General features: G+C 36.9%; 1 protein-coding gene across 4 annotated transcripts in view; it reads left to right on the top strand.

Moving 5' to 3' along the window:
* fal (falten) overlaps positions 1-25,519 on the top strand; it is a 641,611-nt gene that overhangs the window by 454,496 nt on the left and 161,596 nt on the right. For all 4 annotated transcript variants that reach the window (XM_067141683.2, XM_067141684.2, XM_068226329.1 and 1 more), the window contains one exon: positions 19,632-19,682. In XM_067141683.2, coding sequence (XP_066997784.2) covers positions 19,632-19,682 — 51 coding nt within the window. The remainder of the gene's footprint in view (positions 1-19,631; positions 19,683-25,519) is intronic.

Raw genomic sequence — 25,519 nt, 5'->3', positions numbered from 1 at the left:
GATATGTCACTTGTTTTTTCCTTTCCATTACTTAAACTGCACTGCCATATACACGAATAATCCATGCCATCAAATAATCAGAGAATTTAAAGAAAAAAGGAAATTGAACTTTCATTTGTGTTTCATACATAATGATGTACTCCAAAACGGATTAAAATATAAATTTGTCGGCCAGGCAACTTGCTCATCAGTAGGGTTCGGAAGTTTATGACCTAAAGTAGTACAAAATATGTGAGCAAATGTGCCCTAAAAACTAGCTGGATATAAAATATGACACGAATTTTAGCGATAAGTAGGAAGTATTAGAGTATTATTATCGTTAAACAACTTAAGTGGCAAAGTGTGATCAGCGATAATACACCAGACATGTTTAATCATACAAACTGACAGAGGGCTACAGTATGTTAAAACTTTCAATGTTCATCTAGTATCATAACCTGGAATTGCAGTTCTCTCTTGGTTTTCCTAAAAAATACCAAAAAATGAATGCTTTATGATATCTGTCAGCATAAGTTAGAAGACACTGCCTAACAGGAAGTTTATTGTGTTCATTATCATACGTACCTCTTAATCTTCCTCTCTGCTAGCGTTGCACATCATGACCACGCACGTTCTCAGGCTGTCGAAAATAAATCTCTTTCAACGGTCACTCAGTATTTTTTTGTACTGGAAGAAGCTCCTTTCTGCATCACATGACATCACAGGAGCATATTTAAATGTGGTCAGTTCACTGCTGCTTAGGAACAAGATCCACTACCTTCTAAAATGGCACTAATTCTCCATATGGTTGCGTATTCCTCATTTGCACTCAGTACCTTACTAAGTTTGTTCTTCACTGTAATAAATACTCTAGCTTATGCTTGTTCTACTTGGAATACCATGTCTACTATTCCCAGACTCTCACATATAAACCAGCAGATTTGAGGCAAAAGAGAGTTTTCGACTGATATCTGTAATTTGATGTAATATATACTAATTTTCCCAACATACCATTGGAAAATTATTCCTGTGCAGTCTTTATTGACGAAATGTCACTACTGTCAAAAGCAGAAACAATTCCTCGACATTTTCATAGTGTTCACAATAGTACTCCCCTACATTAAGCCATGTTCCCCATTAGGCGAGCACTGGCTGAGGAGGAAGAGGAAGTGAAGGCTTGTGATCTTCAAATTTTTCTTCCCCTCAGCGGAATCTTCACAAGTACCTTCTTAAAGTTTTATATTAACCGGTCAACATCAGGAAAATTCTGCTTTGTTTCTTCAGCAACGTGGTGTCAGGTAGTTCATGGATGGCCGGCTAAGAAGAAATCTAGAACTGAATTTCCGAAAATAAACATCAGAAATAGGTTTCCTCCCCTAAATAATATTTTCTGGAAGAAAGTGATCGCGCGCGTGAAACCAAATCATCGCGAACCGCTGCCGTTGCCGTGCCGAGGTTAAAAATTAGGCCTAGATTTCAGAATCAAGACCCAGCTAGGCCTAAATCAGCAAAGGTAGCTGTGTTTGGTGATAGCCAAGGAAGGGGAATCGCGGGAGTGATAAATGACGAGAATATAACAGCAACCAGAGAAATATATCCAGGAGCTTCTATCAGGAATGTTCTGGAAAACATAGAAGAAGCAACTAGGAACTTCGGGAGTGGCGATGCAATGCTTATCATTGGTGGGACGAATGACGTAGCTCACGACGACGCCAAGAATGTAAGGTCACAACTTAAATATACACTAGGGAAGCTGACTCACACTAACGTCTTTGTAGTGAACATGCCCCACAGGCATGATTTGAGTAGAGACTCGAGTGTGAACATTGAAGTGAACAAGGTCAATACAGATATTGTTATAATTTGTAAACATTTTCGGAATACTCAGGTTATTGAATGCAGCAGTTTCAAGAGACATTGTTATACAAAACATGGCCTCCATCTAAACAGTTCAGGTAAACGAAAGATTGCTAATATTGTTCACGATTTTATTAATCATAAGATATGTACTTTGAAAAATGCAACTCCCTTAGGTTATAATACCCACCAGGAAAACTTGTAGAAAGAGCCAGCTGTTCTTTAAGCTGTTCTTTAAGTTCTTATGAGACTGATGTGGCGATAGGAGTGGAATCGTGGTTGAGAGAAGGGGTGGGTAATAGAGAAGTATTTCCAGAAGGGTACACAGTCTATCATAGAGACTGAGGAGATAAAAAGGGAGGGGTGTGTGTTTATTTTGCTGAAGGAAACTTATTGTTCACATGAATGGTTTACTGATGAAAGGGATGAAATATTAGGGATAAAATTAATTTGTGATAATATGAAGGAGGTGGGAATTATAGGAACATACAGGCCTGGAAGAGAGGAAAGAGACATGGAAATATTTGAGAAAATAATAAATTATACTCATAAAAACAATAATAATGATATGGTAATAATTGGGGGAGATCTAAATTTACCTGAGTTGAATGGAATGGTGCTGCAAGTGAAGCCCATGAACAGAAACTGGCAAATAAGTTAAATTGGGAGGGAGGATTTACACAAGTAGTACAAGAAGCGACTCGTCTCAATAACTTACTAGATGTATTCTTGGTTAAACCATGGAAAATTGTTGATAAAACTGAGGTAATTGAAGGAATAGGAGACCATAAGGCTGTAATAATGGATGTAGGACTCGTACCAAAAAGGCTTAATAAGAGGGTTACAAAAGACAAGAAATTGTACAGAAAAACTAAAGGTGATGAATTTGGGACTTACCTTAAATCACAATTCAGTTGTTGGATAAGTGAAGGGAGTAATGTGGATACACTTTGGGCTAAATTTAAAGGAATCACTTGGGAAGGAGAGAAGAGTTAAGAAGGGTAAAATGACCTCAGACCCTGTTTATTATAAAAGGGAAATAAGAAAATTAAAAAGAAAATGTAGAATAGTAAACAGGAAAATCAAAGAGGGTAGGGAGAGTAGAGAAACTAGAAAACAGCTATTGAGGAAACTGTATAGAGTGAAAAAGGAAGCAAAAGAGAATTATATGAGTGGCATACTTCAAGAGGGTAATGACCACAAAGGGAAATGGAAAAAACTGTATTCATATATCAGGAATCAAAAAGAAAAAGTAATCCAAATTCCTACAATGATGGGAGAAGGGGGTGAACACTATTTAACAGATACTGAAAAAGCAAACCTATGTAGTAGGGAATTCAGAGATTCAGTAGATGATTGTCAGGAGTTGGAAACTGAAACAGAAGATAGAGAGGGAGAGACACAGATCGAAACAAGAAGCTTCTCATTCACAAATGAAGACATTTTCAGAGAAATCCAACTGCTTCAGCAAGGAAAAGCAGCAGGAAGTGATCAAATTACTGGGGAGGTGATAAAGACAATGGGGTGGTACATAGTGCCTTATTTAAAATTTCTCTTTGACTATGTCATAAATAATAGTGTAATACCAAAGGAATGGAAGGAATCTATAATAATACCAATTTTTAAAGGAAAGGGTGATAAAAGGAAACCAGTGAACTACAGACCAATCAGCCTGACCAGTATAGTTTGTAAAATACTGGAGAGTTTAATATCAAAGTACATCAGAGGGATATGTGATGATAAAAATTGGTTCATGAGGAGCCAGTATGGATTTAGAAAGAAATTTTCTTGTGAGGCACAACTGGTGGGATTTCAGCAGGACATATCAGATCAATTGGATCCAGGAGGCCAGTTAGATTGCATAGCCATAGATCTTTCCAAAGCCTTTGATAGAGTGGAACATGGAATATTATTAAAGAAATTGGAGGGAATAGGATTGGACATAAGGGTTACACGTTGGATAAAAACATTTCTAAATTCAAGGGTTCAGAAAGTCAAAGTAGGAAATAATGTATCTCAGGAAGAGAAAGTTTGGAAGGGAATTGCACAGGGTAGTATAATCAGTCCGTTACTTTTCTTAATATGCGCAAATGATTTAGGGAACAATATAACATCAAAAATAAGATTGTATGCAGATGACATAATTGTTTATAGGGAAATAAACAACATTGAGGATTGTTCAGAATTACAAAGGGACCTTGAAAGTATCCAACAATGGGTTGAAGAAAATAATATGAAGGTTAATGGAGGCAAATCAACTGTTACAACTTTTACAAACAGGAGCTTTGGAACTGAATTTGTATATACTTTGGATGAGGTAGTTATCCCAAAAGATGGCAAGTGCAAATACTTAGGTGTGAGATTTGAAAGTAATTTGCACTGGAAGGGTCATGTTGATGACATTGTTGGGAAAGCATACAGATCGTTACATGTCATAATGAGGCTACTTAAAGGATGCAACAAAGAATTAAAAGAAAAAAGTTACTTGGGTATGGTTCGTCCATTATTGGAATATGCAAACTGTGTTTGGGATCCTCACCAAGAATACCTAATAAAAGAAATAGATAGTGTGCAGAGGAAAGCAGCAAGATTTGTAACAGGGGATTTCAGGAGAAAGAGTAGTGTATCAGAAATGTTAAAGGAACTTGGGTGGGAAACTTTAAGTAAGAGAAGGGAGAAAACTAGACTTATAGGATTATATAGAGCCTATACAGGAGAAGAAGCATGGGGAGATATCCGTGAGAGGCTTCAGTTGGAAAATAATTATATCGGCAGGACTGACCACAAATATAAAATTAGAAGGAATTTTAGCAGAAGCGATTGGGGTAAATTTTCATTCATTGGGAAGGGTGTGAAGGAGTGGAACAGTTTACCAGGAGTAGTGTTTGATCCTTTTCCAGAATCTGTACAGATATCCAAGAAGAGAATAAACAGCAACAGAGAAAATAAATGAAGTGTTAGAGGGCATTCAACCAGTGCAGGTTATTGTAAAAATTAAAAAAAGTGTGTGAATAAATTAATTCCATCCCCTGGTCTAAGAAGTTTGGACAGCCAAAGTAGGGGACTGCCTGTAGGCGTGAAGTACAGTGGGGACTTCGAGGGCCCTGGGACCGCTACGGTAGCTGTGAAGGCCCTTCAGGAACTCGGAAAAGTGGTGGCAAAAGGGGCTCTGGTTAAGATGCAGCAGGTCGTTATGCTACGTATGTTCCAGAACGGGTAAAAAAAAAAAAAGTAAATTAGTAAATAAATGCAATGTAAATATTAATCTTATACCAGTTGTATAGTATCATTTGAAGTAATTCCACATACTGTATATTAGTTGACTATATTTGTAAGTAGTACAGGAGGTATTAAATGTAGAATTTTGTAAACAATATAAATTCCTTAAGGATGAGCTGTGTGTTTAATAGGAAAAATAGTCAAGTTGATGTTATAATTCCGTTGAAACATTTGTTGGAAGAAATGTTCAGGATTTTTCGTACGGAGCGTATAAAGTACGTCAGGTTGTTACAGCAACGCTAGCTTGACTTTTAGATCCATTCGACTACCACATAATTTCCGAACTCCGCTAGCTTTGACATACGTTTTATCATAAGCAACGCCTCTACAGAAGTTCCATTTTCTTCTTGACTTTCAGATATCCCAAACATATACATTTTAACTTGTTTATTACATTCACACTTCCGTTTTAAATAACTGACAGCGATTTTACCACCTTGGATTCAACTTGGGAATTGAAGAAACATCCCCCTTTGATGATTGTGTTTATACTCAAGGCCATCACAGTCTTAATGATATTATAAAAATATGGATCCATTTTAGTTTTAAACTCTCAAAATTTCATGTTTAATCACGTTTTAATCTTCAAAACTGTTAATTCACTCTCTTTTAACATACTTTGGTGCATTATCGTTGTTTTAGATGTTATTGTATAATGTTTTACAAAATCATTTTTCAACATTTTAACCTATAATTTATAAGTATATGTATTATTTTTAAGATTGATATAGGCTGATGATGCCCGTAAGGAGGGTGAAACATGTACCTTTGACTTTTATGTATTAAGTATAAAAAAATATTGACCATATGAAATAGTGGATCATATTGTATTGTATTGAACAGGTGTACTCATAATATTGTAATAATACTTGAGACATACATCAACTTCAATACGGAACCAAAATGAGAATAGTTACTTGTAACATACCACTTAATCGAGCAGCTCGTCTCCTTTCTCCCAAGTCTTCCCAGCCCAAATTTTGCAACATTTTTGTAACGCTACTCTTGTCGGAAATCACCTAGAACAAATCGAGCTGGTTTTCTTTGGATTTTTTCCAATTCTTGCATCAAGTAATCCTGGTGAGTGTCCCATACACTGGAACCATACTCTGTTTGGTGTCTTACGAGAGATATTTATGCCCTCTCCTTTACATAATTACTACCGGTACACTCCCTAAATACCCGCATATCAATGTGCAGAGATGTGTACCCTTTATAAACAATCATATTTATGTGATTACCCCAATGAAGGTCTTTTCCTATATTAACACCTTGGTACTTACAATGATCCCCAAAAGGAACTTTCACCCCATCAATGCAGGAATTAAAGTTGAGAGGACTTTTCCTATTTGTGAAACTCACAACCTGACTTTTAACCCTGTTTTTGATCATACCATTGCCAACCGTCCATCTCACAACACTATCAAGGTCACCCTGCAGCCGCTCACAATCTTGTAACTTATTTATTACTCTGTACAGAATAACATCATCTGCAAACAGCCTTATCTCTGATTCCACTTCTTTACTCATCTCATTTATATACATAAGGAAACATAAAGGTCCAAAAATACTGCTTTGAGGAATTCCCCTCTTAATTATTACAGGGTCTAATTTCCTAGAAATATAGCAACCCATTCAGTCACACTTTTGTGTAGTCCAATTGCACTCATTTTTGCACATAGTCTCCTATGATCCACCCTATCAAATGCATTAGACAAGTCAATCGCAATACAGTCCATTTGACCTCTTGAATCCAAGATATCGCCTATACCTTGCTGTCCTACAAGTTGAGCTTCAGTGGAATAACCTTTCCTAATCACAAACTGCTTTCTGTCAAACCAGTTATTAATTTTGCAAACATGTCTTATATAATAATAAAGAATGCCTTCCCAAAACTGACTGGCCAGTAATTTTCAGCTTTATGTCTTATCACCCTTTCCTTTATACACAGGGGCTACTATAGCAACTCTCCATTCATTTGGTATAGCTCCTTCAATCAAACAATAATCAAATAAGTATTTCAGATATGGTACTATACCCCAACCCATTGTCTTTAGTATATCCCCAGAAATCTTATCAATTCCAGCTGCTTTCCTAGTTTTCAACTTTTGTATCTTACTGTAAAAGTCATTGTCATTATAGGTAAATTTTGATACTTCTTTAGTATTACTCACCTCCCCTATCTGGACATTATCCTTGTAACCAACAATCTTTACATACTGCTGACTGAATACTTCTGCCTTTTGAAGATCCTCGCATACACACTCCCCTTGTTCATTAATGATTCCTGGAATGTCCTTCTTTGAACCTGTTTCTGCCTTAAAGTACGTATACATACCCTTCCATTTTTCCCTAAAATTTGTATGACCACCAATTACGCTTGCCATTATGTTATCCTTATTCTTTGCTAGATTCAATTTCCTAATATGTTCCTTCAATTTCTCCTTACTTCCATAACCATTTCTAACTCTATTTCGTTCCAACCTGCACCTCCTTCTTAGTCTCTTTACTTCTCTGTTATAATGTAGTGGATCTTTACCATTCTTTACCACCTTTAAAATGTACAAAACTATTTTCACATTCCTCAGCAATTGCTTTAAACCCATCCCAGAGTCTGTTTACATTTTTATTTACCGTTTTCCAGCGATCATAATTACTTTTTAAAAACTCCCTCTTGCTTGTTTTATCAGCCATATGGTACTGCTTAATAGTCCTAATTTTAATACCTTCCTTTCTTTCACATTTATTTTTAACTACGACAAAAGCAGCTTTGTGATCACTAATACCATCTGTTATTTCGGTTTCTCTATAGAGCTCATCTGGTTTTATCAGCACCACATCCAAAATATTCCTCCCTCTAGTTGGTTCCATCACTTTCTGATTATTATTTCCTATTTGTGAAACCCACAACCTGACTTTTAACCCTGTTTATGATCATACCATTGCCAACCGTCCATCTCACAACACTATCAAGGTCACCCTTGTATATAAGATATATATTATATATTATTATATAAGACACTTTCCCATATTAACTTATTTGCCATTTGTTTTTCATGCTTTCTGTCATTTGCATTACCTTCCCAAATGACATTTGGTAAATTGAGATCACCTGCTACTATCACATTCCTTTCCATATCATTTCTAACATAGCTGATTTTCTTATCAAATAATTCTGAATCAGCATCAGCGCTACCCTTTCCTGGTCTGTACACTCCAAAGTTATCAAGTTGCCTATTATCTTTAGAGATGAGCCTTACACCCAGAATTTCATGTTTTTCATCCTTAACTTTTTTGTAGCTTACAAATTCTTCTTTCACCAGAATGAATACTTCCCCTCCTACCATTCCTATAGTATTTCTACGATAAACACTCCAGTTCCGTGAAAATATTGCTGCATCCATTATATCATGTCTCAGCCATGATTCAACTCCTATTACAATATCTGGTAAGTATATATCTATTAAATTACTTCATTTGATTCCTTTGTTTACAATGCTTCTACAATTGAGCACAAACATTTTTATGTCATCCCTACTTGATTTCCAGTTCCCTGTTCACTTAACACCGCTCCCTAGGCCACACCGTTTCCATGAATGTACCTGCCTATAACCCTTCCAATCAAGTTTCCTAACTTATATGTACCACTGCGGGTTTAAGTGAAGGCCATCTGAGTGCAGATCCCTGTCTCCTCCCTACACATTAGGATCTAGAAATCTCACTCCCAGTTTCCCACATACACACTCCATAGTCTCATTTAAATCCCCAATCACCTTCCAGTCAGTATCCATCCTACACATTATTCCACTGATAACAATCTCCGCTTTCTTAAACTTCATCCATGCTGCATTTACCAGATCCCACACATCCCCAACTATGTTGGTACTTATACCTGCTTGTCTTACGTTGTTAGTACCAACATGAAACACTACCACCTTCTCCTTTCCCTCTTCCTTCTCTTCTACTTTCCTCAACATCTGCCTCAACCTAATTCCTGGGTAACACTCTACCCTGGTTTCCTTTCCTCCACACACTTTCCCCACATGGCTAACGATGGAAATTCCCCATGACCAGAGCCTCAACCCTACCCACATCATTTGATCCCCTCCTCTCCTGGTCAGCCCTATCTTCTCTCACTTCTGCAGAAGCTACTTCCTCCTCCGTTTTCTCCCTCCCATGACCCTGTTCCACCTGTCTTTTCCTTTCCACTACACTACATTTCCCTTTCCTACCTTTTCCCATCCTCCTACTTCCACACATCTCAGCAACAGTTCCCTGTTCCTCATCTTCCCTTGGTTGTTCTACCTGCAGTGACTCGTACCGATTTCTCACAGACACCTGTCCTGAATTCTTATCCTGAACAGAGCCCTTAGCCTGCAATATCCTTCCCCTTAAAACATTAGACCACCTGTCATCTACAATTCCCCCCATTTCCTTCCCATCCCTCCCTTAGACCTACTGTATCCTGTACATAATTTAAAGGAGGCCTACTTTCCTTCCTGTCCTCTGAGAGAATCCTAATTATCTCCCTCAAACTCTCCAACTCCTCCCCCATGCTCCTTAATGCCTGGCCACACCCACAGTTCCTACACTTGCACTGCGTAGCCATTATTTACGGAATAATGGGAAGTAAAGGGAAAATAAAATAACTTATTATGTGCAAATAAAAATGAAAGGAAAGAAATATTGTCTAGGATAATTTACAAAGATCACACAACAAAAAGGTAATTAATATAAGCTACTACAACACTACAATACTACCTACGGTACCGGTACTTAGTTGTACAATTTTTTTTTTACAACACCCTAACAGAATGAAAATTACTGTTAATTACTGAAAACTGAAAGTAATATACAAGAATTAGGTCCACACAATTCTAAACTGCAGTTAAGTCTACCCTAATTACTGCAACAGAATTCTAGTAAGAGAGTTAATACAGATACAACATATACCGGTACTATACATAGGCCTACCTACTACAGATACTATAGGCCTACTACACAAATATTTCACATTAATAGAATAACACACTAATTTATAATAAGATACCTACTGTAATACACTACAGTGATTTTAAACTATGTTCAGACGTATCATAATTATAATACAACTTTACTTTTTGGCTCTTCCAAATACAGCAGTACCGGTACTGAACATTCTGCTGAAGAGCTACTTTTCAAAATGGCGCCCGGTAATGACGACGTAGTGTTTTATCCTCCGAGTAAATTAACCGTAAAATGTGACGAAAAGTGCGGAAAATGTCGAAGATTAGTGAAAAATGGAATGTTGTGTGATTCTTGTGATCGATGGTGGCATTATAAGTGCGGAAATTGCCCTAGAGACGTAAAAACTAATGAACATGTTGACTGGATTTGTGACCAGTGTGTTCGGAATGTTGTAATTGGCGACGGCGTTGACGATGAAGCACCGAAAACAATCGATGATGAATACAAAAGTGCATTAGAAATTATAAACATTCTACAAAAGGACAATGAGGCTCTTAAAGTTGAAAATCAAGAATTAAAAGAAAGACTGCGATCGCTAGAATTTGGGACTGACCATTCTTCGAGTGATATAGGCTTACCGGTACGGTACCAGCAACAAACTCGAGCACGTGGTGTCAAGTAGTTCATGGATGGCCGGTTAAGAAGGAATCTAGACATGAATTTCTGGAAATAAACACCAGAAATAGGTTTTCTGCCCTAAATAATTTAAATCTGGAAGAAAGTGATCGTGCGCGTGAAATCAAATCATCGCGATCCGCTGCCGTTGCCGTGGCGAGGTTAAAATTTAGGCCTAGATTTCAGATTCAAGACCCAGTTAGGCCTAAATCAGCAAAGGTTTGGTGATAGCCAAGGAAGGGGAATTGCGGGAGTGATAAACGACGAGAATGTAGCAGCAACCAGAGAAATATTTCCAGGAGCTTCTATCAGCAGTGTCCTGGAAAACGTAGAAGAAACAACTAGGAACTTCGGGAGCGGCGATGCAGTGCTTATCATCGGTGGGACGAACGACGTAGCTCACGACGACACCAAGAATGTAAATTCACAACTTAAACATACACTAGGGAAGCTGACCCACACTGACGTCTTTGTAGTGAACGTGCCCCACAGGCATGATTTGAGTAGAGACTCGTGTGTGAACATTGAAGTGGACAAGGTCAATACAGATATTGTTAAAATTTGTAAACATTTTCGGAATACTCAGGTTATTGAATGCAGCAGTTTTGAGAGAAACTGTTATACAAAACATGGCCTCCATCTAAACAATTCAGGTAAACGAAAGATAGCAAATATTATTCTAGATTTTATTAATCTTAAGATATGTACCGGTACTGTAAAACAGGCAACTCACTTGAGTTATAATACTGACCAGGAAAACTAGTAGAAAGAGCCAGTTTCCGTGGTTTCCCATTTTCACAACAGGCAAATGCTGGTGTTGTACCTACCTTAATTAAGGCCATGGCTGCTTCCTTCCAACTCCTAGGCCTTTCCTATCCCATCGTCGCCATAAGACCTATCTGTGTCGGTGCGACGTAAAGCCCCTAGCAAAGAAAAGGAAAGAGCCAGTTGTACTTCAAGCTCACTCAGTCAACTAGAAAATGAAACCTAGGAAAGTAAGGAATTTCAAGTTACCCAATTGCAACAGTCAAGTTTTAGGGAGGAAGGGGGTCTAAGATTGCTCTTGGTAAATGTCAAAATGTAAAAAATAAACAATTAAAATTCGGTACATGGATGGAATCTTATGAGACTGATGTGGTGATAGGAGTGGAATCGTGGTTGAGAGAAGGGGTGGGTAATAGAGAAGTACTTCCAGAAGGGTACACAGTCTATCATAGAGACTGAGGAGATAAAAAGGGAGGGGGGGTGTGTTTATTTTGCTGAAGGAAACTTATTGTTCACATGAATGGTTTACTGATGAAAGGGATGAAATATTAGGGATAAAATTAATTTGTGATAATATGAAGGAGGTGAGAATTATAGGAACATACAGGCCTGGGAGAGAGGAAAGAGACATGGAAATATTTGAGAAAATAATAGATTATACTCATAAAAACAATAATAATGATATGGTAATAATTGGGGGAGATCTAAATTTACCTGAAGTTGAATGGAATGGAGCTGCAAGTGAGGCCCATGAACAGAAACTGGCAAATAAGTTAATTTGGGAAGGAGGATTTACTCAAGTAGTACAAGAAGCGACTCGTCTCAATAACTTACTAGATGTATTCTTGGTTAAACCATGGGAAATTGTTGATAAAACTGAGGTAATTGAAGGAATAGGAGACCATAAGGCTGTAATAATGGATGTAGGACTCGTACCAAAAAGGCTTAATAAGAGGGTTACAAAAGACAAGAAATTGTACAGAAAAACTAAAGGTGATGAATTTGGGACTTACCTTAAATCACAATTCAGTTGTTGGATAAGTGAAGGGAGTAATGTGGATACACTTTGGGCTAAATTTAAAGGAATCACTTGGGAAGGAGAGAAGAGTTAAGAAGGGTAAAATGACCTCAGACCCTGTTTATTATAAAAGGGAAATAAGAAAATTAAAAAGAAAATGTAGAATAGTAAACAGGAAAATCAAAGAGGGTAGGGAGAGTAGAGAAACTAGAAAACAGCTATTGAGGAAACTGTATAGAGTGAAAAAGGAAGCAAAAGAGAATTATATGAGTGGCATACTTCAAGAGGGTAATGACCACAAAGGGAAATGGAAAAAACTGTATTCATATATCAGGAATCAAAAAGAAAAAGTAATCCAAATTCCTACAATGATGGGAGAAGGGGGTGAACACTATTTAACAGATACTGAAAAAGCAAACCTATGTAGTAGGGAATTCAGAGATTCAGTAGATGATTGTCAGGAGTTGGAAACTGAAACAGAAGATAGAGAGGGAGAGACACAGATCGAAACAAGAAGCTTCTCATTTACAAATGAAGACATTTTCAGAGAAATCCAACTGCTTCAGCAAGGAAAAGCAGCAGGAAGTGATCAAATTACTGGGGAGGTGATAAAGACAATGGGGTGGTACATAGTGCCTTATTTAAAATTTCTCTTTGACTATGTCATAAATAATAGTGTAATACCAAAGGAATGGAAGGAATCTATAATAATACCAATTTATAAAGGAAAGGATGATAAAAGGAAACCAGAGAACTACAGACCAATCAGCCTGACCAGCATAGTTTGTAATATACTGAAGAGTTTAATATCAAAGTACATCAGAGGGATATGTGATGATAAAAATTGGTTCATGAGGAGCCAGTATGGATTTAGAAAGAAATTTTCTTGTGAGGCACAACTGGTGGGATTTCAGCAGGACGTATCAGATCAATTGGATTCAGAAGGTCAGTTAGATTGCATAGCCATAGATCTTTCCAAAGCCTTTGATAGAGTTGAACATGGAATATTATTAAAGAAATTCGAGGCAATAGGATTGGACGTAAGAGTTACATGTTGGATAAAAATATTTCTAAATTCAAGGGTTCAGAAAGTTTAAGTAGGAAATTATGTGTCGCAGGAAGAGAAAGTTTGGAAGGGAATTGCACAGGGCAGTATAATCGGTCCGTTACTTTTCTTAATATGCGCAAATGATTTAGGGAACAATATAACATCAAAAATAAGATTGTATGCAGATGACATAATTGTTTATAGGGAAATAAAAAAACAACATTGAGGATTGTTCAGAATTACAAAGGGACCTTGAAAGTATCCAACAATGGGTTGAAGAAAATGATATGAAGGTTAATGGAGGCAAATCAACTGTTACAACTTTTACAAACAGGAGCTTTAAACCTGAATTTGAATATACTTTGGATGAGGTAGTTATCCCAAAAGATGGCAAGTGCAAATACTTAGGTGTGAAATTTGAAAGTAATTTGCACTGGAAGGGTCATGTTGATGACATTGTTGGGAAAGCATACAGATCGTTACATGTCATAATGAGGCTACTTAAAGGATGCAATAAAGAATGAAAAGAAAAAAGTCACTTAAGTATGGTTTGTCCATTATTGAAATATGCAAACAGTGCTTGGGATCCTCACCAAGAATACATACATACATACATACATACATACATACATACATTATCATTATAGACTGTTATGCCTTTCAGCGTTCAGTCTGCAAGCCTCTGAGAATTTACTAAACGTCGCCACAATCCTCGATTTGCAACTAGTATTGTGCCCTCATTTAGTTCTATACCTCTTATCTTTAAATCGTTAGAAACCGAGTCTAACCATCATCATCTTGGTCTCCCTCTACTTCTCTTACCCTCCATAACAGAGTCCATTATTCTCCTCCATTCGCCTCACATGACCCACCACCGAAGCCGGTTTATACGTACAGCTTCATCCATCGAGTTCATTCCTAAATTAGCCTTTATCTCCTAATTCCGAATACCCTCCTGCCATTGTTCCCACCTATTTGTACAAACAATCATTCTTGCTACTTTCATGTCTGTTACTTCTAACTTATGAATAAGATATCCTGAGCCCACCCAGCTTTCACTCCCGTAAATCAAAGTTGGTCTGAAAACAGACCGATGTAAAGACAGTAAAGATGTAAAGATTACCTAATAAAAAATAGTGTGCAGAGGAAAGCAGTGAGCTTTGTAACAGGGGATTTCAGGAGAAAGAGTAGTGTATCAGAAATGTTAAAGGAACTTGGGTGGGAAACTTTAAGTAAGAGAAGGGAGAAAACTAGACTTATAGGATTATATAGAGCCTATACAAGAGAAGAAGCATGGGGAGATATCCATGAGAGGCTTCAGTTGGAAAATAATTATATCGGCAGGACAGACCACAAATATAAAATTAGAAGGAATTTTAGCAGAAGCGATTGGGGTGAATTTTCATTCATTGGGAAGGGTGTGAAGGAGTGGAACAGGGGTAGTGTTTGATCCTTTTCCAAAATCTGTACAGATATTCAAGAAGAGAATAAACAGCAACGGAGAAAATAAATGAAGTGTTACAGGGCATTCGACCAGTGCAGGTTATTGTAAATAAAAAAAATGTGTGTGAATAAATTAATTCCATCCCCTGGTCTAAGGAGTTTGGACAGCCAAATTAGGGGACTGCCTGTAGGGGTCAAGTACAGTGGGGACTTCGAGGTCCCTGGGACCGCTACGGTAGCTGTGAAGGCCCTTCAGGAGCTCTGAAATGTGGTGGCAAAAGGGGCTCTGGTTAAGATGCAGCAGATCGTAATGCTGCTTAGGTTCCTGAATGGGTAAAAAAAGTAAATAAATGCAATGTAAAGTTTAATCTTATACCAGTTGTATAGTATCATTTGAAGTAACTGCACATACTGTATATCGGTTGACTATATTTGTAAGTAGTACAGGAGATATTATACCTAGAATTTTGTAAACAATATAAATTTATTAAGGATGAGCTGTGTGTTTAAGAGAAAAAATTGTTAGCGTAAATTGTATAATATTGTATTATAGAAAAATTTTCTTCTCTTGTTAATTTAATATTTAGTGCTTGACAATAATGTATTTTAGTGTACCATTTGCCACTGAGGTAGACACCTCATTTGCAAATGAAGAGATTTTGATTTGATTTTGATACTAAGCACAAACTGAAATTGAAATTACAATTAAAGCTTGAATTTCGCAAGACTACTCAAAATAATAGAATAAGCACTCTAATTTCTAATAAGTCACTACAATACACTACAACAGTTTTTAAACTATGTTCAGACGTGTCCTAATTACAATAGGTTATTATTAAGCACAAATAGAAATGAAACTTGCAATTAGGCCTAAAAACAGGCAAGATACTATCTAATATACCTTATCTTCACTACAGTTCTCAACTGAAATGTGGTTATGTGATTATTACAGCTGGTGGATTACTATTATTTTCCCTACTCCACGGGACAGAGAATAAAAGTGTCCTTAATTAGGCCTACTGAAAAATATGAGGTTGTCTGCAATAATTTCTCAAAAATATTTCTGTCAAAACTACTCCTACTACTCCAGACACTTGAATTGCAATTACTGGGATATATTGACTTTATTATTATTAGCTAACCGCTCATAAATACTGAAAGACCGAGGGAGCGAAATATAAATTATGGATACTCTAACTACCTACTCAGAACTACAAATGATTGGAATACAAGATCAGCTGATTTTTATTTATATTTACGTGACTACACTACACCCTTTGTTCACGATTGTAGCCAACTATGCAATATTTTAATATGAAGAGCGAATATAATCAATAACAATACAACTGTTAACTATTACCGTGTAATCTCTCTAACGTCCCTTCAAATGGAAGTTTACAGGCGTATCGTGTCTTCCAATGTAGTAAATTACTACCTTCGCGAACTCAAGACACATTTCTCGATCCGGAAGAACTGAATAATTATTTCTTAAACTCTGTAAAAGAAATCGGAGATAAAATTAAGGCAACAGGTACAGCTGCAAGTGACTTTCTTCACAATCAACCCCCCGCCGAAACACTTTCCATTGGGTTGAAATCACATCTGATGAAGTAATTAAAGTTAGCTTAAAATTACCAAACTCTAAGAGTATGGATTATTATTGGTTATCTAATTACATCATCAAAAGAATAATATATTTGATTTCTGAACCTCTAGCTTTTATTTTTAATAAGTGTATAGAGTTTGGAGTTTTTCCTGATCTTCTAAAGTTATTCCAGTACTTGAAAGTGCGGACAAAGAATTTCTTCGGAACTACCATGCAGTCTCAATTGTTTCAATCATTTCTAAAATATTTGAATCACTTTTGTACAATCAACTTAGCAATTATTTTGAAACCTACAATCTCTTATCCGACTGTCAGTTTATGTTTCGACAAGGTAGATGTACTACTACTGCTATTCTTGAAATTGTTAATCAGATATTAACAGCTTTTGAAAACAAGCAGGCAATCTCTTTGGTGTTGTGTGATTTAAGTAAAGCTTTTGATTGTATTAATCATGAAATTTTACTTGCAAAGCTTGAGATGTATGGTATCGAGTATCCCTCACTGAACATAATTAACTCATACTTAAATAACAGATATCAGTTTGTCTCAATTAAAAATAAGTACTCCAGAAGAAAGTTACAACTGGTGTGCCACAGGGCTCTGTCCTCGGTCCATTTTTATTCATTCTGGCAGTCAATGATTTACCTCAAAATGTCAAATGTCATCTTCTTATATCCTATGTGGACTATACAACGTTAATTATAAAACAGCAGAGCATCTCCGGTTTGCATCAGATGTCACTGGAAGCTCTTGCAACTATAGTGCATTGGTTTTCATCCAATAGGCTGTTGTGCAATCAGGATAAAGCTCAATTTCTCACACTAGGATTATCCAATGATATTGAAAGTCAGTCAGTCAAACTTTTGGGTTTTCATATTGATGCCAAATTGAACTGGGAAACACATATTGATCATGTTTGTAAAAAATAAAAAAAATAAAAAAAATCACGAGTGGCCTATATATATTGAGGGATTTAGGTAGCAGTGACTACCTAAGGATGGCATATTTTGGTCTCTTCCAAGCACACATTACTTATGGACTGTTATTATGGGGGCATTCTTCTTATTTATTATTTATTTATTTTATGCCTTTGTATGTGGCGAAGTTAGGGCTCACGGCCCTCTCTTACAGTACTAGGGAAAACATTCACCTTCGTGATACTCGGGGCAAAGCAGACATTGACATCCCAAAAAGAGCAAAATATGGCCAAAATATACATTTATATCCAACAGCAAATTGCTGTGAATGGGCTCAAGGACCTGTCATTCACACTTATTTTTCAGATTTCATGTAAAATGAACTTGAGAAAGGAATATGACTTTTCCTTCACTTCCGATTTTACTCATCAGAATTGTCATGCCGTTTGCTTACCTGATATTTGTAATAGTGCTAGTTTTGCCTGTGTCTTGTTTTAATGAGTATGCTGTTTGGCATTAGCTGTATATGAACAAGTTGCACAAAATGCCCGGCGAGTATTACAGTCACCAGGCAAATGCTGGAGCTGTACATTAATTAAGGCCATGGCCGCTTCCTTCCCATTCCTAGGCCTATCCTATCCCATCGTCGCCATAAGACCTATCTGTGTTGGTGCGACGTAAAATAAATAGCAAAAGTTTTAAAAAAAAAGTATTACATTGAAATTTTTTGTAACGGATACCTCTGAATAGTGGAAACCAGCAGAAACGCATGGATTTTGATGGCATTATTATTTCTCAACAGTGGACGTTCTTAATAACAGATGCGGATAATGAAATCTACCTCCCCAATGCAATTAAAACTTTTTAATAGCAAACAACCTGAGAGAAAACTCACAATTCCTGGAATCAGCACAACAGTTGACAGTATTTTAACTAACATGCAATGTTTCATGTTGCTACTGAATGTATTTCTTTTTAAAAATGCAGGCAGTAGACTTTATTCTTTGTGGTTTTCTTGGAAAGTGTTTGTTATATATGCTGTGATATCACAGAAACGTAAATGACTTGCTTTAAAGGAAAAAGTTGAAGTCACCAATGTCTACACGAAAGGGAAAGTGTTCAAGACATGGCCGTGTGGTTTTCTGTTGAAAAAATGCAGATCAGTGACTTTTTAAGGAACAAAAGTGACATCCTTAAATGGTGGACTGGAAATGAAAATGAAGTAAATGCTCATTTCCCAATAAACTGGGCTTAAAAATTAACAGCGCAATATTTGAATGGTTTTGTCATGCTCATAGCAACAGCATGCTTGTGGGTGGACCTCTTATTCATGAAAATGTACTAAAAATCACTCAAGAATCAGGGTATCACGAGTATAAAGTTTCCGTGGGCTGGCTTGACAAGTTCAGGATTAGGCAGGATATCTTTTTCCAAAACATCTGCGGAAAATTGTTTTCAGTTGATGAAAGGATTATGTCAGAGTGGAATAAACACTTTTTCTTGAATTGCAGACACTTCTTAATAGGGGTGTCCATTATTGAAAAGTTTCACTCTATTTGTTTTTTGAAGTCACAGCTTGTGTTTTTCCCAGTCGCGAGGACAACTTTCTCTGAAACAGTACTTACTTCCTGCTGTGCGGCTTCCAGTGTTCTCTGCATCTTCAATAACGCTAAGAACTTGTAACCATATTTAATACATAGTTCACACTTTACTTCTAGCATGCTGCTTACGTTGCAAATACAAAGGCCGGATGATGCTGTAGTATAACAGGATCCATGTTTGAGGCAATGTAGTACCGGTAGAACTGTATTTCAAATAATGTGTGCATGCAAATCCCGGAAAAAATATGCGTGGAATATTCGCTCCTGTATGGTAATAAGTAACTCTGGCCTATTATATAGGCCTACTTATTTGTGGCGACGGAAATTTATCAAAACCTTTTTCAGTATAATCTTCTCCTCCTTCACTTGTAGTCTCTATGTAGCTTGTGATTCTTAACAGTATGTATAAAATATTTAAACAAAACTTTGATGTATAACCTTATTAAATTGCTGTAGTGGTTAAATGCTTCTTTATTTCTTCCCTTTCTTCTTTTAGGCTTGTGGATGCCCTGATCATTGCAAACAAAAATGGCTATACATTTCTGGGGTGAGTTGGTACTTAAATATATATCTAGTGTATTATTTATTGCCTTGTTAAGGTGTGATTATCTCTGTTACCCTGCAAAGAGAAAGAAGAATAAAATATTTGTATCTAATGGAGAATATACTTGAGGGGAAAATTGCATGGTTCTTGATATATTTTAAGTTTCACCTGTGCTAGAGACTAACTCTTCCTAATTTATGGCTTTCTGTTCTGATTAACTCTAATTGGTAAATGTAAAAGCTTATACCAAACTAACTAATGCCTCATAGAATGAATACCGGTATAATACAGATTATGGAATGACTCAAATGGCAAGCTCCTAACATGATTATGACTATTAAGATAGCTAATGCCTGATAAGAGAACTATTGTGCAATTTTAATTTAGTGTTCTCCTAGTTATGGGAAAGCAAACAAGGAGACACATTACTCTGTCCTCTCAAGTTGGACTGTGTTGTTGTTCTTCTTCTATGTATATTACGTACACATCCTGACAGGAAATGTAGTAGACTCTTGTACTGTACATATGAATCAACGTTAAAATTTGTGCACATTTTCCTGTGCCATGGTCGTTTGCAGTAAAACATTTCTTGTCTTACACTTCAATATATAAGTTTGTTGAATACACACTGCACCAACAACTTCTATATTTCTAATATAGGTAAATGACAAGCAGCATTTCAGGTATTTTCTAGTGAATGTTATCATTTAAGCTCATTCTGAAAGCTTAGGGATGCATCATTTTTTTTGACAAAATGTAGATGAACCTTAATTTATTCATTTTCTTTTCTTCATTATTTTATGCTAGTGGTTTAAGGTTGCTTTAACACTGAAAGGTATCATTATTAAGGTATGGCACCAGCATTTGCATGGTGTAGAAATGGGAAACCACGGAAAACCATCTTTAGGGCTACCAGTGGTGGGGTTCGAACCCACCATCTCCCGAATCCAAGTTTGTGGCCAACTCACTTGATTCATGTGTAAACTAGGCAAGGAATCTTGATGATGATGATGATGATGATGATGATGAGCTGCTTCTTTTCAGTTGTATTTTTACTCCAGGACTGATGTCTTTTCAGCCAATTACTTTGTGTCACGAAGGGTACTAGTTGCTGGTGCTTTGATTGTTTTGACTACATTGCAGTATTTTTTATCGAGGGTACATTGGTTGCTTTAATAAAGAATACTGTAAAGGGTACTTGAAACATAATGTATATAGAACAACATGGTCCAGTCTGGGTGAATATAACAATTGTCGTTCAGTAGGCCATTGTTGCTTCAGATCAAAGAAGGAGGCATATGTTCATGAAGACAAATACCATTCTTCTCCAACATGCTAATGGTATCGTTTATACCATGAGTTAGATGGAGGCTGATGTCCTGGTATTGAGAAGCCCTAAATCACTTGGAGAGATGTGCAGAAACTGCATGAATTTCCACCCCAGAACATCTCAGCTTGCTACATTAGTTGTGTATTGTGTCTGAGACAAATACTGAAGAGTCCATTCTGTACAAAGTTATTCCCATGTGAAACCTGTCCTGTGATGTTGGGGTATATGATTTGGACTTTATTATGGTATCCAGACTGAAGATTGACATCATGCAACCTTTTCTTGCAGTTAGGTGGACACATGTGGTTGCTATAACATCATTGTTCAGTACAGTAGCATCGTTCTCAGCTTTTCTCTGGACTGAAAGTCACACTTAACTGTCCTTGGCTGCAGTTGTGGTCAGAGGATAACCAGTTCACTATTTGTATTTATTATTATTATTATTATTATTATTATTATTATTATTATTTGCTAGTTGCTTTACATCGCACTGACACAGATAGGTCTTATGGCAACAATGGGAGAGGAAAGGCCTAGGAATGGGAGGAAGTGGCCATGGCATTAATTAAGGTACAGCCCCAGCATTTGCCTGGTACGAAAATGGGAAACCACGGAAAACCATCTTCAGGGCTGCCGACAGTGGGGTTCGAACCCACTATCTCTCGGACAGCTGCACACTCCTAACCACACGGCCAACTTGCCCGGTACTATTTGTAATGATTCTGTGTCCAAATCATATCTCTTTGATTCATGTCTGCTGGGCTGAGTGACTCTGGTTATCTGTGTCCAATTTGACGGGTTAAATCTGGGCTCACTCCAGTGGTATTTGATGTCTTGAAACCAGCCTCATATCTCTAGACTTACTGGTATGTAAAAGAACTCGTGCAGGACAAAATTCTGGCACTTCAGCATCTTTGAAAGCCTTAAAGTAGTTAGTGGAACATAAAGCCAGTAATAATAACAACAACAGTAACAAAAATAATATTGCCAGGCTTGACTAACGTGGATGGTAGAGCACTGGCCTTCTGACTCCAGTTTGCTTGGTTCAAACCTGGCTCATTCTGGGTGGTATTTGGAGGTGCTCAGATATGCCAGCCTTGGGGTGGTAGATTTACACGTATGTAATAGAACTCCTGAGGGACAAAATTCCGGCATCTCTGCATCTCTGAAAATTGTATTAGTAGATAGTGGGACGTAAAACTAATAATTTTAATATTATCATTAATATTATTGATGTACATCTAGCACTTCAATCGTCAATAGTCTTTGTTGATGTAAAGTGACTGAGTAGACATCATCAAAATTCAATATTCGCCCGCTCACCATAGTGTAACATTCATTCTGGGTTCACAAGAGGATTGATAATTTTTCAGAACAAGTAAGAAAATACATTATGAAGTATCCTTCATATGAAGGACACTATTGTTAATTTCTGCTGATGTGCTTCCTTCCCATCCTCAAAGTTTGTTTTGCTTAGGCAGCAATGAGTGCAGGTTTGTTTCCATTTAGTAATTTTAACCCTCTACTGCATGAATTATTTTTCATTTCCGTTTGGTGAAGAAAATTTCAAGCTTTAATGTTCAACATACGCTCAGTGGTTTAGATATACCAGCAATTCTTAACTGGGCCTAATAGCTGAACACTCGTATGTGATGTGGATTGCCATATTGGAATATATATACGCTTTTCCCCGATTTTATGCTAAGCTTTTAACATTCAAAGACCGAACATTACTGTACAAAACTTTGTTTTGCTTAGGCAGCAATGAGTGCAGGTTTGTTTCCATTTAGTAATTTTAACCCTCTACTGCATGAATTATTTTTCATTTCCGTTTGGTGAAGAAAATTTCAAGCTTTAATGTTCAACATACGCTCAGTGGTTTAGATATACCAGCAATTCTTAACTGGGCCTAATAGCTGAACACTCGTATGTGATGTGGATTGCCATATTGGAATATATATATATATATATATATATTACGCTAAGCTTTTAACATTCAAAGACCGAACATTACTGCCTACTGGCCATGGGTACGTATTGCAGGGCGCAAGTATACTTGCACGACCGTAGGTCGGTAATGTCTTTGAGGTTGAGCCAGAGGTACTCCTGAAGCCTGTGGTAATATGATGGGGAGGGCCCACGTAAAATAAACGGTGGTTGGTTCGCGTGGATGTTGACGGGGTGGAAGGAGTACCTTTGGTTGTTGTATATATATATAAGGCATCACTGGGATATGTGTTTAATTGACTGTACAGTTGAAGGTGTGCCGTAAAAATACCTCTGTCTATAATATCACAATATTTACACAGATTTTTTCAGTATATACAGGAGATCAATATGTTCAGCTTAAAATGATTTGTGGGTTGCTAAATCTTCTATAGAATAAAATCTTTTCTTTAATGAAACAAGAGTATATTATTAATAATATTCGAAGTGAAGTACAGGTTAGATGGCAAGATAGCTAGTAGATGATGCTTGATCAAGTCTCATTTAAATAGCAAATTATTCCTCTTCTCTTAAATATGCAGTACGCTGCCTAGGTCGCGAATGTTATAAAGTTATCATCCATGTAAGTCTGAAGAGGAGTTCAACTGGATTCTTAGGTGTAAGTGTAACACCTTGTGAAGTGTAGAAGTCTGTGAAATAGGCGAGAAAGTATGTTAGTGCTATACTGGGATAGTACACTAGTGGAATTAATCCTCTTGACACTTACCCTTAAGACTTTAGGAGAGATGTCTGGCAGCATTGCTTGTGTGAGGTGGTCTGACAGTCGCTTTACCTCTACTCCTCGTATTGTAGGGGTGTGTCATTGTTGGCGGGGAGTGTGTTGGGTGAAGAGGTGTGGGCGGGGCGTTAAGATCCCTGATGGTACGCGTAGGAGAAGGGGTGTGGTTAGGTGATGGGAGGTTGGCTGCTGTTGATATAGGGGTATTAATGCTGGATTTGTAATTTCAGATTTTTGAAAAGTTGTTACTTTTTATGTTATGAGATGACAATAAGTTGGGAATTTGCTCTGTGACCAGGCTCTTTGTTTCTGTGATGTTATGAAATTTTTTATTTTTATTGAAGTGCTGATCTAAAAATATATAGGTGTTTTTCGAATTCAGTCATTAAACTACCTTTATTAATAATCTTAAAGATCTGAAGGACCTGGTCTATAGTGGTGAAGCTATGTCCCGTTTCTTCCATATGAATACTCATAGCGGAGTGTTTGTATTACAAACAGATATATATTATATAACTCACATACAGTAAATCCAACACACAACCGATACTCAAATTCAGGGATTTATAGACTCCAATGTGAGTTTTCTTACGTGGGGCAGCTTTCGAATGAGATACTTAGAGCATTACAATGCATCTAAGCACAACAAACACTGCTCTTTATAATACCACACAGTTTATACAAAAATTCTTAAAATTCTTAAAATCTAATTATTCTTTTCAAGCCAAAAATTAAAAATCCATCAGATTTATGTAACAACTTGAAAGATTTCAAAATTCAACCTAACTACTCAATAAACTCCTTCGATGTGATAAATATGTACAGTATGCAAGGATCCCGATATCTGAATCATGTAAAATCATTAATGATAATCTCGATAAACACAGCAAATGATATACAGGTAGATGTTAATTCCCATAGGGAATCTGAAATATTTATTCCGAATGAGTAATGAGTAATAAGTAATCATCTGATGGCCAAGCAGGCATCAATTTTTGGTAATGAGGCAAAGTCTCTCATAGTGCATTGGACAGCCGGTAGCTACAATTAGCCTATGCAGTGGCCTCCACAGTATGCACTAGCCATGCGTCTTGGTAGGTGTGCTGGGTACCAACTGATGAGCCCAGCCTAGCACACAGGGGTGAAACACTGGCAACCAGGAATAAGTTAGCTGGAAAATTTATCATATCCAATAACGGACCACTTATATTGGTATTAAAATACAGCAAACTCGTAAATTTGAGATTCAGGAATTTATGATTCCCTTGAAAATGCTACTAAATAATAATTATTTTCACTTCAACAATATAGTATATCAACAGCATGGATTGGCAGTGGGATCGCTAGCCTCTGCCATCCTAGCTGAGATTTATTTATACAATTTAGAGTAGAATAAAATCTTGAACAACCAATCTTTTGAAATAAGTACATGGATGATATTCTAGTTATTCTAGACCACAGTACAGCAACCCCAATTTCCACACTTAATAAACTAAATGAAATTGATCCACACATCAAATTTACTATCGAATGTGAAGCAGATTCTACTCCAAATTTTCTGCGTTTATTACTAGACATCCTGAGTTTTCATCCTACAAGATATACCGTAAGCCAACACAAACTATGATGACTATACATAAGGAATATCTACATCCGAGTTCACAGAAGAAAGCTGCCTCTAACAGTATGGTACATCGGGCTTTTACTGTTCTGTTATCTAAATCCAACCTCGACAAACAGCTAAAGGGCATTCAGGAAATAGCTAAATTTAATGGTTACAACAAC

This window comes from Anabrus simplex, chromosome 2, assembly GCF_040414725.1.
Source record: "Anabrus simplex isolate iqAnaSimp1 chromosome 2, ASM4041472v1, whole genome shotgun sequence".
NCBI classification, from domain to species: Eukaryota; Metazoa; Arthropoda; class Insecta; order Orthoptera; family Tettigoniidae; genus Anabrus; species Anabrus simplex.
The sequence above is the reverse complement of the archived record's forward strand: the minus strand, read 5'-3'. Positions and strand labels throughout refer to the sequence as shown.